Raw genomic sequence first — 17540 nt, forward strand, 5'->3', positions numbered from 1 at the left:
AAATATTCCAAGTCAACATGAAATGGCATTCACAAGCCATTTTATTTCTGTAATGTGACATGTCTTTGTGGAACAGGATGTTGAGCTAGAAAGACAAAAAAAAGGTTATCCATTTGTTAACATTAACCAGTAGTCTGGAGCCAAAAAAACAACAACTTTTCAAAGACAGAGCAGGGTATTCGTTGTTTTTTTTTTTCTTCTGCATAATAACTTGTTCTAGTGAATTATGCTTAATATAACCAGGAATGTGACTTAAAGTAAATGGAGTAGTTTCCGTTTTCTGAGTCTCACAGGAATCCATCTAGCCACAGTTGCCTTTTAATCTTTTAGTACTTAACATAGTTTTTCATTTGAATGGGGAAAAAAAAGTCCATTCAAAAGTGTATTGTCACTTACTTTTAGATGACAAAAAGTCTGTAATGTACACACACAGTTCCTATAGAAAACTACATTTGTTTTAAACCAATTTAACTGTAACTTGTAATTAGATATAATTTTAAAGGGGTCCTATTACGCTTTTTCACTTTTTCAACTTGAGTTAGTCTGTAATGTTGCTGTTTGAGCATAAAAAAGATCTGCAAAGTTACAAAGTTCAAAAGTCCACTTCAAAAGGAGATATTTTATTTAACAGAAATCACTTTTCAAAAACTACAAAGAACTACAACGCATATTTTCCAGGATTTGTGATATCATAAATATCGACAAATGGGACGAGACCTGGTTGAGCTGCACTAGAGAAGGCAACGAGTGTTATCAGTATGTCGGAGACGCGCTAGCTTTCCCAAAGCAGACAAACTTAGAGTGGTTACAATCATCCAGGTTTAAATCGCGCTCAAATTGATTTGATTTTGATGCAATATTTACCCTGAAGCGCAGGCGGCTATGGTAAGGGGCATGATATTTCCCGACCAGGCGCCGAGTGCTGCCAATCACAGCCATAGATCACAACACACACTGGCCCAGCTAACCAATCACAGCACATTTCGTATTTCAGAAAGCAGGCCTTCATTTGATACAAAAACTATTCGAGCCGTTCATGCCAGACTGGGGAGAGAGGTGTTGTAATAATATAAAATATGTGAAAAATTATGTGTTTTTTGAACAACCTAGTATGAGAGCCTGTTCTAGTACACCCCCAAAACAAAATCAAGACTTTGTAAAAGAGCATAATAGGACCCCTTTAAATTCTACTTATTAATTGTTTTATTCCATAATACAGCCGAGTAAACGCAATACAATTCAGTTCAAAGTAAATATGTCAAAGATCAAAGTGAATTAAGTGGTTAAATTAATAAAGCATATTTAATAATGTATATAAAAGCAATTTAATAATTTACATCAAAACAGTTCTTACAAATGTTAATGTCAGTAGTGTTAACAATATAAAAACAAAAAGCAACATTTTAAATGTTTTTATATATATATATATATATATACATACAGTGGGTACGGAAAGTATTCAGAGCCCCTTAAATTTTTCACTCTTTGTTATATTGCAGCCATTTGCTAAAATCATTTAAGTAAATTTTTTTTCCTCATTAATGTACACACAGCACCCCATATTGACAGAAAAACACAGAATTGTTGACATTTTTGCAGATTTATTAAAAAAGAAAAACTGAAATATCACATGGTCCTAAGTATTCAGACCCTTTGCTCAGTATTTAGTAGAATGTTATAGTATTCCCTCTGTCCTGAAACCAGATTTAACCATGAAATTTGTCAGTGGTGTGCTGGATAAATAATTCTTCAGTTATTTATTGCGACCTTGAATTATATGTGAAAGGAGATACTTTAATCAATATAGCATGGTAGGTTTAATGTGGGACGTTTCAGTTTTAAAATGTTTTCAGATGGAAATGTCACTGCACTTATAGAATGACACTAGTAATGTTATTTGTTAATAGTGTTGACAGTGTGTTTTTCTATAAGATTCTGTTCTTTTTTTGTGAGCTTGATATGTAAATTTAAGGTACCACTTACTGGATATGTGCTTAGAATAGCACGTTCTCTTTACTCGGGGGCACCTGTACTTGATGGGCTCTTGATGTCTGGACCTCACACTGTAAACAGGAAGTGCTGAACGTGGTTGTTCCAGACCAGTGATTGTTACTTAAGCAGGTGTTCTATTCTCAGCGGGGGGAGAAAAATACAAGAGGCGGAAAAATAGAGATGCGTTTGTAGAGGCTAAAAGCAGATGGCGTTGGTCTCCACAGAATCAAAGGAGGACATGCTCCGTTAAACTCCACTCTCTCTGTGCTCTCTGACTGCTTCTGGCTCAGCTCTCTCTCACAGACACATGCAACACCTTAAAAAGATGAAGATCCAGAGAATGAGATCCAGTAGTCTGACGCCATGTTTTAAAGTGTCACAGCTTTCAGGGAGTCTGCTTTAAGGTCATCATATCTCGAACACATTGTATGTTTTTGTACAGCTTCTCTAAATATATGGCTTTCTGGCATCACATGATGTTGGGGTGATTGCTGATATTTTGAATTAGCAAAATAAAAAAGATCAACCTTTTGTCAACAGAGGCTCCTCCTAATATGAAGCAAAGCTATATATTTAGAGAGAGAGTCTTTGATGTAAGCAGAGCCATACTTCAGCTCTTCAAATAGAAAATGAAAACGGCAGACTCCCTCTGGTGGACAAAGTGTCAAACCTTTACCACATTTGTAAAAAAAAAAAAAAAAGATGCATTTAGGTTTAACTATAATTAATTTGAATAGTATTCTGCTAAGCTTAATATTTAATTTGAGAAGGAAAAAATGCATGAACTGATAAAAGCCTTTAGCTTCTAATTTGAATTATGATGTGCATACCCTGTAACTCTGTTCTGTCCACAGAGGGCTGGTTCTCAGTGACTCTTGAGAGGATAGCAGAGCACATCGCTCTGAGAGTGCAGGACAGCTTCAGCACAGAGCTCATTATCGATGCCTTCTGTGGTGTGGGTGGCAATGCCATTCAGTTTGCCCTCACTGGGAAAAGAGGTACAGTTGCATTTCATACTGCCATCTCAACACAATCCTTCCATGCTAACACCAATATATTATTTCTTTATTTCTTTTTTGTTTGCTTGTTTGATTTTGAGGTTGATATTTACCATAAAACCAAACATATCCATGCTGCTATGTTCAAAAAAATACGGCACTAATTGTTTTCCATTCTATTAATTTATTCATACATTATATATTCATACATTATACATAAAAATATGTTAAAAATGCAAACCACAAATAGAATGTTTTTCATTTCTGAATTAAAATTTGTTTATAGATATTTTTGGATTGTTTTTTGTTATTCATTATATTTATGAATATTCAAAATTAGTGCTGTCAAATCAATTAATCGCGATTAATCGCATCCAAAATAAAAGTTTGTTTACATAATATGTGTGTGTACTGTGTATATTTATTTATGTATATATACACACACATATAGTATATATTTTGAAAATATAAAATATATATAAACAACATATTTTTCTTAAATATACACATGTGTGTAAATATACACATGTGTGTAAATATACACATGTGTGTATTTATATATACATAATAAATATACACAGTACACACACATATTATGTAAACACAAACTTTTATTTTGGATGCATATTAATTGTGAATAATCGATTTGACAGCACTATTCCAAATACATTAATCTTTTTGAAAAGTCTCTTATGCTTACCAAGGCTGCATTTATTTAAACAAAAATGCAGTAAAAAGTGATATTATGAAATATTGTTACAATATAAAACAACTGTTTTCTATTTTGATATGTCATTTATTCCTTTGATAGCAAAACTGAATTTTCAGCAGCCATTCCAGTTTTCAGTGTCACATGATCCTTCAGAAATCATTCTAATTTGCTGATTTGCTTCTCAAGAAACATTTCTTTTTATTTCAATGTTGAAAACAGTTACGGTGCTTAATATACATATATTTTTTGTAAAACTTTTTTTTTTCCAGGATAATTTGACGAATAGAAAATTGAAAGCATTTATTTAAAAAATATATATTTTTTGTAACACTATAAATGTCTTTACTGTCACTTTTGATCAATTTAATGGGTCCTTGCTCAAAAAAAGTATTAATTTATTTAAAAAAATAATAATATCTTACCCCAAATGTTTGAACATTAGTGTATATTTCCTTACATGTATTCATGGTGTAAATAATGATAACACCAATAATAATGATCATAATAAAATATGTTAGTACATGATGGTTTAACCATATGAAAATCTTAACAGTAAATGAAAACTTTTCTTGAAAATTGTATTAAAAAATTTTCAAAACCAACATGAATACAAAAAGTACAATACTAAACTTGACAAATTTGTTTTAAACTAGGTTTTATTCTTTTTTTCTTGATTGCGGTTTGTCATTGACCCTTTTGTAAGGGTTGTTTTTCTCCTATATTTTGAAGTTGTTTTTCTCCTCCTAACATCCAGTGATCGCCATCGATATCGACCCCATACGCCTGGCTCTGGCACAGCACAATGCAGAAGTGTATGGGGTGGCGCACCAGATAGAGTTTGTGCAGGGAGACTTCCTGCAGTTGGCTCCGCGCCTCCGAGGAGACATGGTTTTCCTCAGTCCCCCGTGGGGAGGACCAGAGTACCTCAGTGCTGACGTCTTCAACATCAAGACCATGATGACTCCTGATGGATATCCTTTCAGTCTTACACTCTGTACTTTTATTCTAGGCAGTGCCTCTTTAGAATTTAGAAATAGAAGTTTCAGATGTGTCCTTTTTCACATCACCCTTCTTTGTGGAAGTAATGATGAGTACTTTCTAATTTATGTGGTTAAGGTGCTTCAAACGGCCTATTCCAACTTCCTTAACTATCTATACATTTGAAATTTTCAGGTTGTCAAAAATGATTTCGGACAATATTGTCTATTTTCTTCCTCGAAATGCAGACATGGAACAGGTAACACTTTAGTTTATTTACATAAATCATTTTTTTATCTTTTTATTTTTTAAACAATTTTTATAATCCTTTTTTAAATTTTTTATTTAGCATTTTTTCTAAATAAACCAGCTTTCCATTGATGTTTGGTTTGTTATGATAGGACAATATTTGGCCGAGATACAACTATTTGAAAATCAGAGGGTGCAAAAAAATCTAAATATTGAGAAAATAGCCTTTAAAGTTGTCCAAATGAAGTCCTTAGCAATGCATATTACTAATGATAATACATTTTTGATATATTTACAGTAAGAAATTTACAAGATATCTTCATGGAACATGATCTTTACATAATATCCTAATGATTTTTGGCATAAAAGAAAAATGTATCATTTTGACCCATACAATGTATTTTTTGGTTATTGCTACAAATATACTCGTGCGACTTATTACTGGTTTTGTGGTCCAGGGTCACAATTTTCTTTTATGTATTGATGTTAAACGTTTTTTTCACTTATAGATGTACACTAGCATATACAGTGGTGTGAAAAAGTGTTGGCCCCCTTCCTGATTTCTTATTTTTTTTGCATGTTTGTCACACTTTAATGTTTCGTTAACACGCATGACCGGAAAGCTATCAAACTCTAATTTTAATTAGAATTGTGCCCTGTATCTGTTATCGCAGATAGAAATGTGCCTTTTTCAGGACAATCCAGTGGTTTAGTGGTCTCAATGACCGTGAAGTCATCTGATTGGTCCGTGATTCACCCCTTTTAGCATTTTACTATTAGTACACATGGCTGCTGTATTTACATTCTTAGGTATATATCTAGTTCCGGATATCAATTATTGTTTCGTATCTGTCAGGCAACACAAGATAAACTTAGTGCCAAAGTCCATTCGCTGAAATCTTATTCTTATTCAATCAGAAAGGGAGTTATTTTCACAGAATGTGTTTGTTGACTATGTACACCTAGGTTTAGTTTAGTGCATCTGATGTCTGTCAATTGCAGCTGTTTAATGGTTTTTGATTTCTCTGAAAGGTTTTGTTGGCTGGTGCAGTGTGGTTGCACCTTTTGAAACCACACTAACTTCCGGAGTATTTTCTGTTTGACTGTAGCACATTTCTTCAATAATATCTAAAGTAAATTCATCATTACATTTTGCCCATACTGTTTGTGTTGTTGAATGCTATTAGCGTGACTTTATTGTGATTGAATTCAACAACAATTTTCCCTAAACCAAGATACTATGTTTATATTATACTGACATGTTGATATTGGCAACTAATGACCACGTTGCCCGTGATGGTATCTCACACCTGCTTTGTCTCTTTTCTTCTTCCTCTTTCTCTTCATAGCGCTCCCTCTTTCTGTCTTTCTCTCTGTGTAGATCGCGTCTCTCACCGGCCCAGGTGGGAAGGTGGAAGTGGAGCAGAACTTTCTGAACAACAAACTGAAAACAATTACTGCATACTTTGGCAACTTAATTAAGTCAAAAACATAAAACTTTGTTCACATGATCTGCAGTTTACTGTTTTCTAAAGCCATTGGTGATACATTTTACATAAAAATGTACATTATGTGTACTTGTGATGCTGCTAGTTTAATGTTTATTTTAACTTTGATCTATGTTTTTCCAGCATTTATATTTACTTATTAAAGTTCATTTGAAGAAACAATGGAAGTTTTAAAATTCTATCTGTCTGATAGTATTATGCAAGTTTTGTCTGTGTATCTGTCTGTCTATCTGCCTGTCGGTCTATAGTGTTGTTATAGTGTAAATGTTTTAATATTGATTACTCGTTTACAGGGCTGTGCACAGGGGGGTGGCCCGGTGGCTAGAGCCACTGCCCCTTTGCCCTCATCGGCTGAGTTGCCCCTCTCACCAATCCCCCCATCACCACAGCTCAAAGCTGTCTGTTACCGCTCTGCTAAAGATCTGCTGATTCCGCTAATCCACTCTGTGTTTCCAGCCCGCTCCGCAGCATCACTCACAATCTGTGTGCCGCTCTCTGGAGAGTGGAGACCACAGTCTCCGAAGGTAGTTGCATTACCAGGTAGATGCATTACAATCCACATTAGTCAGTGGTTGATCCACTGAATTAGTAATTAGTTGGCAGTTTGTTTGTTTTTAATTTTGTCGGTAATGACTTGGCCTTCTAAAATGTCTAATCAAATTATTGTTCCCGATCAGATCTAATATGGATAACACCAAATTTGCTGTTGTTGGCACACTTTGTAGACAAAAAAAAATGCCTTCACAAAAAAGAAGAGAGAGAGAAAAAGCAAAGGGAGGCTGCTAAAGGCAGTTCAACATTGCAAAAATGAGTTCAAAGCTCCAGCAAGCCAGCAGGTAAATCATCATTTAGAATATTTAGCAGTTTGTCACACTTTAATTCTTGTAATTAAGTACATTTCCCATTATAATTACTTCTCTTGATACTAGTAATCAATAACACATCATATTTTATTAAAACCAAATTAATAGTAGGCCTATAAATAGTTTAAAAAATAGTATACATTTTCTAAATTAGTTGTTTATTAGTATATAATATAGATTTATGCTGTAAAATATTAAATTAAATGTCTAATACTTATAGGGGAGAGTGGGGTATGATTAGACACTTTTTACTTGTGTGATCCTCAAGATAAAGGAAAATGACGCAGAAGTACAATGAAAGTATCTATCCTATCCAAATGTAAGTATTCCTATCATTTTAAATGATGAGAATGTATCTATGACAAAGGGTTCTAAAAATAATGCTGCTTATAAAAAAAGTGTTCCCATGGCTCAGTTTTCCCCGGGTTAGGGGTAACTTGACCCAAGTCGAGTCAGTGGGTAAGATGCACCATCAGGGTGTAAAATGATCATCCGACTGAATCTGATTCAAACCCATGTGAAATAAATAATTTAAAAACTAATAATTTCCTTTTACAAACAGTCATATTTATTTTCTTAAAGTTAACTTTAACAACATAAAACCAACCAAATTAAGTTTAAATTTCAATATTTAATTGTTTGCATTTCTAAAACAATAAGTTGAACACTATAGTTGTAGCCTTCCTAAAAACAGACTAAACAGAGTTTGTTGGCCATTAGTGACTACAGGTGGAAAAATATATGATTATAATGTGATGAAAAGCATTTTCTGGTTCTTATCAGAGAAGGATTTGGTGCACTTGCACACTGTCCCTATCAAATAAACTGCAAATAATATGATAAACTAAACCAGTAATATATAACATTAAAATACCATTTTATAATTCAGAGATTTAACTTAACTACAGTGGAATTGGGTTTGTAGATATAACTGCAGACCGGAGATCTCCAAAATGGTGCGTGAACTCCAAAAGTGGGCAGAACCTCCAAAATGGGGCGGGGTCTCCTCGCGCAAAGACTTTCACCATTGGCTCTGGCTCCAGCCAATTGTTATTTACTTACATTTCAAAATAAAACTTTATAAATTAAACATTGTTTCTAGTTCATCTAAAATAAAAAATGCTATACTCCCGCGAGCCGTCCCAGCGCAGCGCAGGGGAAAGATTTTACTCTATCACTTTGTTCTAAGCAGCAGGGGCGTCCCGGGGCTCGAAATTCACAGGGAAGGAGTGGGTAGTGACGCTGGGTGTAACTAAAAAGGTGCCATTGTCCGGTGAGGTCCGGTTGGGGAGTTACGGAACAATCTCATATCGCATAATCTTATTAACTGTTTATCTCCTGAACTGCATCTTTCTTTACCACGCTATTCAGTGCCAATCCCGCCGTGCAGTCAATTTCACTGGTTAAGGTTAGGGTCAGGTGTGGGGTAGGTTTAGGGGTTAGCATTGTTTGTAGCATAGTGTAGGAAATCAACACTTTAATTGACACAACCAATAAAATCTTTAGAATCAGCTGTGGGGCGGAGTTTGCACTGAAGTGGATTGGAGGAAAAAGTGTGCCTGTCTGTCAATGGGAGGAAGCCACGCCCTGTTTTGGAGTTCCCGCCCCATTTTGAGATCTCCAGGCTGCAGTTATACCCTTCTCGCCATTTTGGGAAGAAAAAAAAAAGCTACTGTAGCTTACCAGTTCAGGCTAATATTTAGCTAAATGATTTGCATGGTTTTATATGTTGCTAAATCACCTATATGTATCATAAATATTTTTAGACCTGGATAAATTTGCTTTGATGTAACAACCATTACGTCTGTTATGCTAAAAGTTTACTTTGACAAGTTTTTAAAGTAAATGGGTGCCTTCCATTCCCCCATGTGTTTCTCCTTATCACAGTCTGGCAGAAATGATGGGTGGTTCAAAAAACATCGTCACATGACAGTTGTACAGATGTACAGTTGCCAAGAAACAGGGGGTGGCTCAACATACCCCACTCTCCCCTACTTCCATTGAAGATGAGGTAGAAGCAGGCTCAGAGAGTGATTGAGAGCCCACTCTTATCAAAGCATCTACAATAACGTCAGTTATTACAGAGTGTGCGGTCTTCTCTTTTAATTATTTGTAACTGGATAACCAAGAGTAGACACTTGGCAAACGTAATGGCACTGCAGCTTTATGCGAACAAATAAAACTGAACTCTGATCAACATGGTAAATACTGTACCAGGAAGTTGAAAGAGCATTGAAAACAGCAGCGTCCAGTCTTGGGTTCCTCATTCTGTGTTTGCATGTGTCGCTTCAATGAGAGTAACAGCGCGCGCACTCGACGCTCATTTCACTCAGAAACTTTTCTTTTAAATGACAGTTAACCACTTTTTCTGACATTTGACAGGTAGGTCAGCTACCTTTCTGATTTGTTTTACTCTGGTAAATTATTTCTTGCGGTCTGTTGTGCTGGTGTTACACTAAATAGCCTATGTGTAATTTAACGTTTCACCTGCGTATGTATCAGTATCAACAAAGTTTTACCCCGTAACGTTACACTTTGTCTTTCTTCCTTATGTAGACATGTTTAAATTTCGATTCAACCCTATGTAAATGTGTTTTGATGGAAACTTCCAGCTACCAAAATAGAAAAAGCCGGTGGACACCGGTTAGCCTAATCATTTTCCTGAAGTAATACACTGGCTGTAAAATCTGAATAATTATTAACTTAAGAATTTTATAAGAATTTAATATAATCCCATAGGAAAGAGAAACCACTAATGTGATCTCCTTAAGATCCCGATCGTTTCTCCTCAATCGCAAAGAGATGAAACTGAATTCAAATATGTATTTTGCTTAAGTCTCCTGATTCTTGGATTCGTGTCTTAAAAAAAAAGACTTAATACTTTCATATGTCTCCTATAGAGTTTCAGACGGGATCTAAAAAATGTCTCAAACTGGGCTAGATTTTCTAAAATACAGAGATTTGAATATGAAATATGGACATTTCTCAATCTAAGATCAAGATATCTCTCATTTGAATCTATTTGTTTCAAATGAGGAATGTTAGGAAAAACATCAGCGATGAAGTTGATAGTAAAATGAAACATAATTGAGAAATGAATGTCACCATCAAACATAACCGTTAAAATTGCATTAGGACATCTCTGTTTTTCTTTCAAATATTGAATTTATTTTCCATTCCATTCCATACAGTTTTTGTCTTGCATGAAAACATCATGTAAAATATATCAACTTTACGTAAAGGTCAGCGCATTTCTCACGGCTTGCTTCCCTCTTTTTTTTATTTTTTTTTTTATTTTTTAGCTAAAGTTGGTGAGTTTTTACACCATGACACTTGACCTGAGTTGTTGCAGAGACGCCCATTTCAATATTTTCTTTCTCAGAAATTAGGCCTATTCACTTACTGTCCTTCCTCCCGCCTCAGATTTCTATATCTGCAGGCTACAAAAACCAGAGTTCAATAGCTTAGATTAAGTTTCATCATACAACAAGATAATCTCAAGGTACATCTAGCATTCTTACGAGCAGACTATAGACTGAAACTCCGAAGCAGTTGAGAGGTCTTTTGTGTGTCTCTGTCTTTCCTGTCTTACTGAACACCCTAGAGACGCTGGTCAGAGGAGGAAGTGTGCAGCCCCAGTGGCCTGCTTGCTCTTGCATTAATCTAGCATTATAGCCTTGTTACTAGTTTCCTGCTGACATCTAAAAATACTGCCACATCAGTAGAGTCCAGGACAGTCACACACACGATTTCAGCCTAGTGTTCTTTAGCCATTTAACCAACTTTAATGATTTCACCTTCAGGACAATGGAGTGTTTTACCCCAGTTTCTGCCTTATTACTTCTGACATCACATGGATTGCAGGCTAAATATAACCAGAACACCGTCTGTTGCTTTGAGCGATATAGAATGATCTGTTGTGGACTTTTAAGATGTTATCAAAGTACGCAGACTTAATCATGGCTAGGAAAAGGTGTACTACTTTGAGCTCAAACTTTGGTCAAAAGGCAACAGTGTTAAACATTTCCTGAAATAGCAAAAAATGCAGAAAGAATTGGCAAACAATCTTGTCAGAATTTCCCAGAGGGAGGGCAATGCTAGGTCAAAATATAGGATGTAATTATTTATTTATATATTTATTTCTTAATTAAATCTTATTTTTAAAACAAGTTTTGGTATTGTTTTAGAAATTCACACTGCCGTCTGTCTCTTTTCCTATGTATTCATTATATCTATTTTTAATTGTTGTTCGAACTGTAACCTTGTAGAACAGGAAATGAAGTAATTCAGTGTTTGCTGCTCATTGACTTAAAGTCCATTGCCCAAGAGATTTATGGTTCATGCATTTTCTCCTGTTGCTGTTGCTTTGGTAAAGCTGACATCCAGCATTTATGACCCCTACACTTGAGAATGATTACCTCTCCCAAATATACTTTAGCAAAGGACATCTTTTTTGCAGGGGAATTCCTTGGTTTCTTCGCTATGAAACACTAACCTTGAATAGCTCTCCACCATCTTGACACATGCATTATACTGTATTTAATAGGGCATTGCTTAGAGGTGTAATGTTTGCTCTAATGTGTTCACCTGACCTTCCGTTGGGTCTTCCAAGCTGCAAGTATTTCTTATACCATGTTGAGAGGGTGTGTTATTATTTAGAGGGCAAATTGTTATTCCAATGATGCCTCTTAATTTATATGGGCAATCTTATACCGAGTGACTCATTGCTTCTCGTCAGCTGACCTATTTGGATGAGCACACGTCAAAAACAGTTCTCTGTGACTTAGTTGTTCATGAATTTAGGTACCACATGAATTGTAATTTGCTTTTTTTTTAAATTTCATTTTAGTTTAAAGACTAAAACGAGCCTTTAAATGTTTTAAGTCATTAATAATAATAATAATACTTATTATTATTAATCATATTGTATATTCAGTCATGTATATTAAATCATTTTAAAATATATTTAATAAATATGTTTTCTTTTGTAGTATGATTATTTCATTTTTTTTTCAAAAAGCAGTAATAAAATAATTTTTAAAATCAGTTGTACATATCAATCATAAAATACTCAGATTAATAAATATTAATACATATTTAAATTAAATATTTTTTTGTATTGTATCTGCTATGTAAAAGAAGTATAATTGACGTCTTTTTTTCAGGGAAAGAGCATGGGTCTGGAATCTCCTCCTCATCAGTTGTGTTGATTTTAATTATCTATACCGAAGCAGTGACATCTATAGTTATATTGTATGTGACCCTGGAGCACAAAACCAGTCTTAAGTCGCTGGGGTATATTTGTAGCAATAGCCAAAAATGCATTGTATGGGTCAAAATGATTGATTTTTCTTTTATGCCAAAAATCATTAGGATATCATGTTCCATGAAGATATTTTGTAAATTTCCTACTGTAAATATATTAAAACTTAAGTTTTGATTAGAAACATGCATTGCTAAGAACTTAATTTGAACAACTTTAAAGGCGATTTTCTCAATATTTAGATTTTTTTTGCACCCTCATATTCCAGATTTTCAAATAGTTGTATCTCTCGGCCAAAGATTGTCATATCCTAATAAACCATACATCAATGGAAAGCTTATTTATTCGGCTTTCAGATTATGTATAAATCTCAATTTCGAAAAAAAATTATCCTTATGACTGGTTTTGTCAATGTTTGGCAATGTCACATATAAGTCTTATTGTATAGGTATAATTATGTAATCCACTATTGAGTTATTTCGATGTAAAAGTGTTTCATGATTGTGGTTTGGTTTGTTTTGATTTAATTCCAATTTCTGTTCATATTTCAGTAAATTACAATGGTTAATCTTCTTCTTGCAGGAAACATGGGTTGTAAAAAATCCAAGTTGAATGGTGACCAAAATGGAGGTGTGATTGAAGGGAACAAACACCAGCCAGTACGTACCGACCAAACTGTATATGTGAGAGATCCAACCTCCTATAAGCCTCATATAGTAAGTAGTGAGTAGTGATGGGGGGGAAACATCTTGTCAAGATTAATTTTTCTGTTTTGACTTTCATAGACTCTAAAGAGAAGGGTTTTTAATACCTTTAAACCATTGTCATGATTATATGGGATGTTTTATTTCACAGAATAATCAGACTACCGGTCTCCTGCCTGGTCAGGTGTTCCAAAAAATGGAAGGTAGGTCTGATGAGCTTTATTCCACATTCTGATGCTATTGTAAAATTACTTTTATTTATATTTATTTATTTATTTAATACAGAAAAGGAAAAAATAGCCATTGCTTTGTATCCGTATGACGCCATTCATGCTGATGATCTCGGCTTTAAAAAAGGAGAGAAGTTAAAGATTCTTGAAGAGTGAGTGAATGTCATCTTATTATTTTTAGTTGCCTGTTATTGTGTTGTTGCTCTATTTGAAGTGTGATATTTATGTGAAGTGTGATCTTTTTTTTGTCCAGGCATGGAGAGTGGTGGAAGGCAAGGTCTTTGACCACAAGAAAGGAAGGATTCATTCCTTCAAACTATGTTGCAGAAGCAGACACTATGGAAACAGAAGAGTGAGTGCTGCTCAATATGATGAATTACTGTACAAATTGTTACTGTATATGTATTCATCTTTGAGCACTTTATCTTTTTCATCTTGGTATGTTTTGATTGACCATGCACGCAATTTAGATGGTTCTTCAAAGATATCACACGGAAGGATGCAGAGAGACAGTTGTTGGCGCCTGCTAACAAACCTGGGTCTTACCTAATCCGGGAGAGTGAAACCTCAAAAGGTGCACACTCTTTACTGTCTACTAGTGTCCTTTGTGGAAATATAAATTTGTGGTGTAACATATTCTGCATTGTTGTGAACAGGAAGTTATTCACTGTCAATCAGAGATGTGGACGCTCAGAGGCAGGATGTTGTTAAGCATTATAAAATCAGATCTCTGGATAATGGAGGCTATTACATCTCTCCAAAAATCACATTCAGTGACATCAACAGCATGATAAAACATTACCACAGTAAGTTCTAAGGATGCCAAAAATAAACGATAATATACGGTGTAGCTGCATATATATAATGTACTCTATGCTTTAATATCAAATGTATTTAATTTATTTATACATGTAATGTATATGCGTTTTTAATAAAATGCATGTTTTATATATACATATATTTAATGCATTTATAAATGTATTTTTATATATTACATATAAATGTATATTATGTTTATTTATGTGTGTTTATGTATGGTTTGCTCAAATAAGAAGGATGTGCATAATTTTGTCACAGAACAAGCAGACGGATTATGTCGAAAACTAGAGAAACCATGTGAGAAGCCAAAAGCACAGAAACCTTGGGACAAAGATGCATGGGAAATCTCTAAAGAATCCATAAAGATGGTGAAGAAGCTCGGAGCAGGGCAGTTTGGAGAGGTGTGGATGGGTGAGTTAAGGATCTGGAATTTGCCTGAAGTCACAAACATTCATTTAGCCATGGAGTGTTTCCTTAATCAGAAGTCCATTATATGTTCAACTTTGCTAAACTAAAGCAAAAGTGTTGCACTCTTCCTTATGATCTTGTTATTCAAATTCTCTCCGTCTCTAAGATCCCCCAAGCGCTTGATCAAAAAACCCCACCGTTTTATGTGCTCTTCAGTGGGCTTAGAAGTGACATCCTTCAGTGTTTGTATCGATTAATCAACCTTCTTTGAACATGTGTAGGCTTATTGTTATTATCTAATTCTTTGAGCCATGAAAGCTTTGACAACTCTCATTCAAATCTCGAGTCTACCTGCTGTGGCTTCTGGCTGGCATGAATGGCTCCCTTGTAGCTCAGACTGATACCCGGCAGAGACGCAGCTCTTATCGGTCAGATCTGAGGAGGAAACTGCTATGCAACTGACGCAAGATTTGCATTTGGATTTCGTTATTATTCCCTTTCAGCTGACATGATGAATTGCAGGAAGCGGCCTTAGCAAATATACAAATGGCTCTCGAACGCCCGTGGCCAAGATTTTCCTTTGGCGCCCCATGACCTTGTTGGCAGACCTTAAAGGGGTCATATGATGCGATTTCAATTTTTCCTTTCTCCTTACAAGCTCTTGGTGCATAAAGAAGATCTGTAAAGTTGCAAAGACTAAAGTCTCAAATCCAAAGAGATATTCTTTATAAAAGTTAAGAGTCAGCCACAGCTACCTAAAACGGCTCGTTCTAACACGCCCCCACATATCTACATCACTATCTGGGAAGATTTGCATAACGCCGCCCAAATGTTCACGCAAAGAAAGAAGGCGGAACTTTTATTCTCGCTGTAGTATTGTTGTTGCCGCCGCCATGTCGTGAAGGCGCTGTGTGTTTCGTTGTGAAAGCGAAACTACTTTGTTTGGCCTTCCAAAAGAGGACGATATCCGCTTCGTCATGCCTGGAGCTGATCCGTGCTGGTCGCTGAGGAAATACAACAACTTTGCACTGTGAATCGCCGGATCGGCTTTCACCATAGACGAAGCGGAGTCCAGCCCGGGGTCGTCACATTTGGTTGCCGCAAGCCTCCTTCGTCGAATACGCCGGCCGCGACGTTCTCAAGCCCGCCGCCTCTGCTCACTCTAGCCCTCCGGTCGTTCCTCACTCTAGCCCCCGGCCTCTGCTCACTCTAGGCCGCCGTGTGTGACGCTGTGTTTCATTGTGAAAGTGAAACTACTTTGTTTGGCTTTCCAAAAATGGACACGACTAAAAATCAGTGGTTAAGTTGTACTTACAACACTTTTCTAGAACACTTCAACCCAAATATTCAGATGTGTGCAGCACATTTTATGGAGGACTGTTTCCTGATCCTGGTAGAGTAGACTACAATGCCGGCTGTTCTGACTCACAGATTGTAAGTACGTTTTTTATATTTAAAGAGTTTATATATTTTTATATTTTTTATATTTAAAGCGAGTTTTTTTGGGCAGTGTAGAGTAGGGCTTGTTTTTGTCATTTCTCCAATCACAAATGCAGACATGGTTTTATGTTTACGCGGCGCGATGCAACGCGTAAAAAGACAGTATAAGTTATTATAATCCATAATTATGTCCCCACTGGATGCAACGAATGCCTCGTTTATAATGGGTTTTCATGTTTTTGAATCATCGTTCCGGCCGGACAGGGCATCATCACAATATGGTAGGGGCGTAACATTTCCGTCACACGCTTGAGGTATTCGGCCAGTCATAACGCACTGGATAGCTGGCCAATCACAGCACACCTTTTCAGAACGATGAGATTTGTAAAAATCGATGCGTTTCAGAAAGGTGGGGCATAGAGGAGAAACAATAATGTAGAATATGTGGAAAATAATGTGTTTTTTTAACCTTAAACTGCATAAACACATTTCATTACACCAACTACACAAAATAATGTTCTTTTTAGCAACATCATATGACCCCTTTAAACACACAATAGAAGTCCGTATGATGACAGACGCACTCAACGGAAAGTTTGGCTTCTTCCTTCTGTTTGGCTTGCCTCACTTTGTTACATCTCAACAAAATTTTAGACAAACTATTAGATTTCAACATCTAAGATGCACATTTAGGCATCACATGTCTAGTAGATAATTAGTATGCAAACCACTTCAAAGATGTGAAAGTTGTCTGTAATTTTAAATGATGAACAGGGAAATAACATTTAAAGGGGTCATATGATGCTATTTTAAAGATCATTATTTTGTGTATTTGGTGTAACAGAATATGTTGACATGCTTTAATGTTCAAAAAACACATTATTTTTCAAATACTGTACATTATTGTAGGTCCTCTATGCCCCGCCTCTCTCAAACGCGTCGTTTTCAACAAAGCCCCCTCCTTTGACAAGCGCAGTCTGCTCTGATTGGCCAGCTGACCCAGTGCATTGTGATTGGCCGAACACCACAAGCACACGTCGGAAATGTAACGCCCCTTACCATAATCGCAGCTTTAGCTTTCAAAGTAAATATCAAGACCGTTAATAATGTTGTTAGTTTTACCATCAGTTCAAGCCCGAAAGGGCAACAGAGTCGCTTGACAGACACCGTGATGGTGCAGTACACAAGCAGCGGTTAAGACAGCTGACGTGCTATGATTTCTGACAGGCAGTTCACTCTCCTGTGATGTGACCCTGTTCCCCTCACACACACACACACACACACACACACACACACACACCTCAGCATTTGAACAGTCAATAGCAAATACCAGATTGTCATAGCAAAGTCAGAATGACCTCCTCTCCTAGGTTCAC

General features: G+C 35.9%; 1 protein-coding gene across 5 annotated transcripts in view; it reads left to right on the forward strand.

The window, feature by feature from the left end:
* The first annotated feature begins 4890 nt into the window (after positions 1-4890).
* The window catches only part of LOC107602520 (tyrosine-protein kinase Lyn-like), an 18435-nt gene continuing 5785 nt past the window's right edge, over positions 4891-17540 (forward strand). Inside the window, exons 1-8 of one of the 5 annotated variants that reach the window (XM_016295034.1) lie at positions 4891-4939; positions 13146-13279; positions 13419-13470; positions 13553-13649; positions 13751-13849; positions 13968-14071; positions 14154-14303; positions 14575-14727. In XM_016295034.1, coding sequence (XP_016150520.1) covers positions 13151-13279; positions 13419-13470; positions 13553-13649; positions 13751-13849; positions 13968-14071; positions 14154-14303; positions 14575-14727 — 784 coding nt within the window. In that variant the 5' untranslated portion in view covers positions 4891-4939; positions 13146-13150. Of the gene's footprint in view, positions 4940-6631; positions 6978-9522; positions 9683-13142; positions 13280-13418; positions 13471-13552; positions 13650-13750; positions 13850-13967; positions 14072-14153; positions 14304-14574; positions 14728-17540 lie in introns of those variants that run through there. The other 4 variants (XM_016295035.1, XM_016295036.1, XM_016295033.1 and 1 more) reach the window with 4 other exon arrangements.

Source organism: Sinocyclocheilus grahami, unplaced genomic scaffold (assembly GCF_001515645.1).
Source record: "Sinocyclocheilus grahami isolate Dianchi unplaced genomic scaffold, SAMN03320097.WGS_v1.1 scaffold329.1, whole genome shotgun sequence".
Lineage (NCBI taxonomy): Eukaryota > Metazoa > Chordata > Actinopteri > Cypriniformes > Cyprinidae > Sinocyclocheilus > Sinocyclocheilus grahami.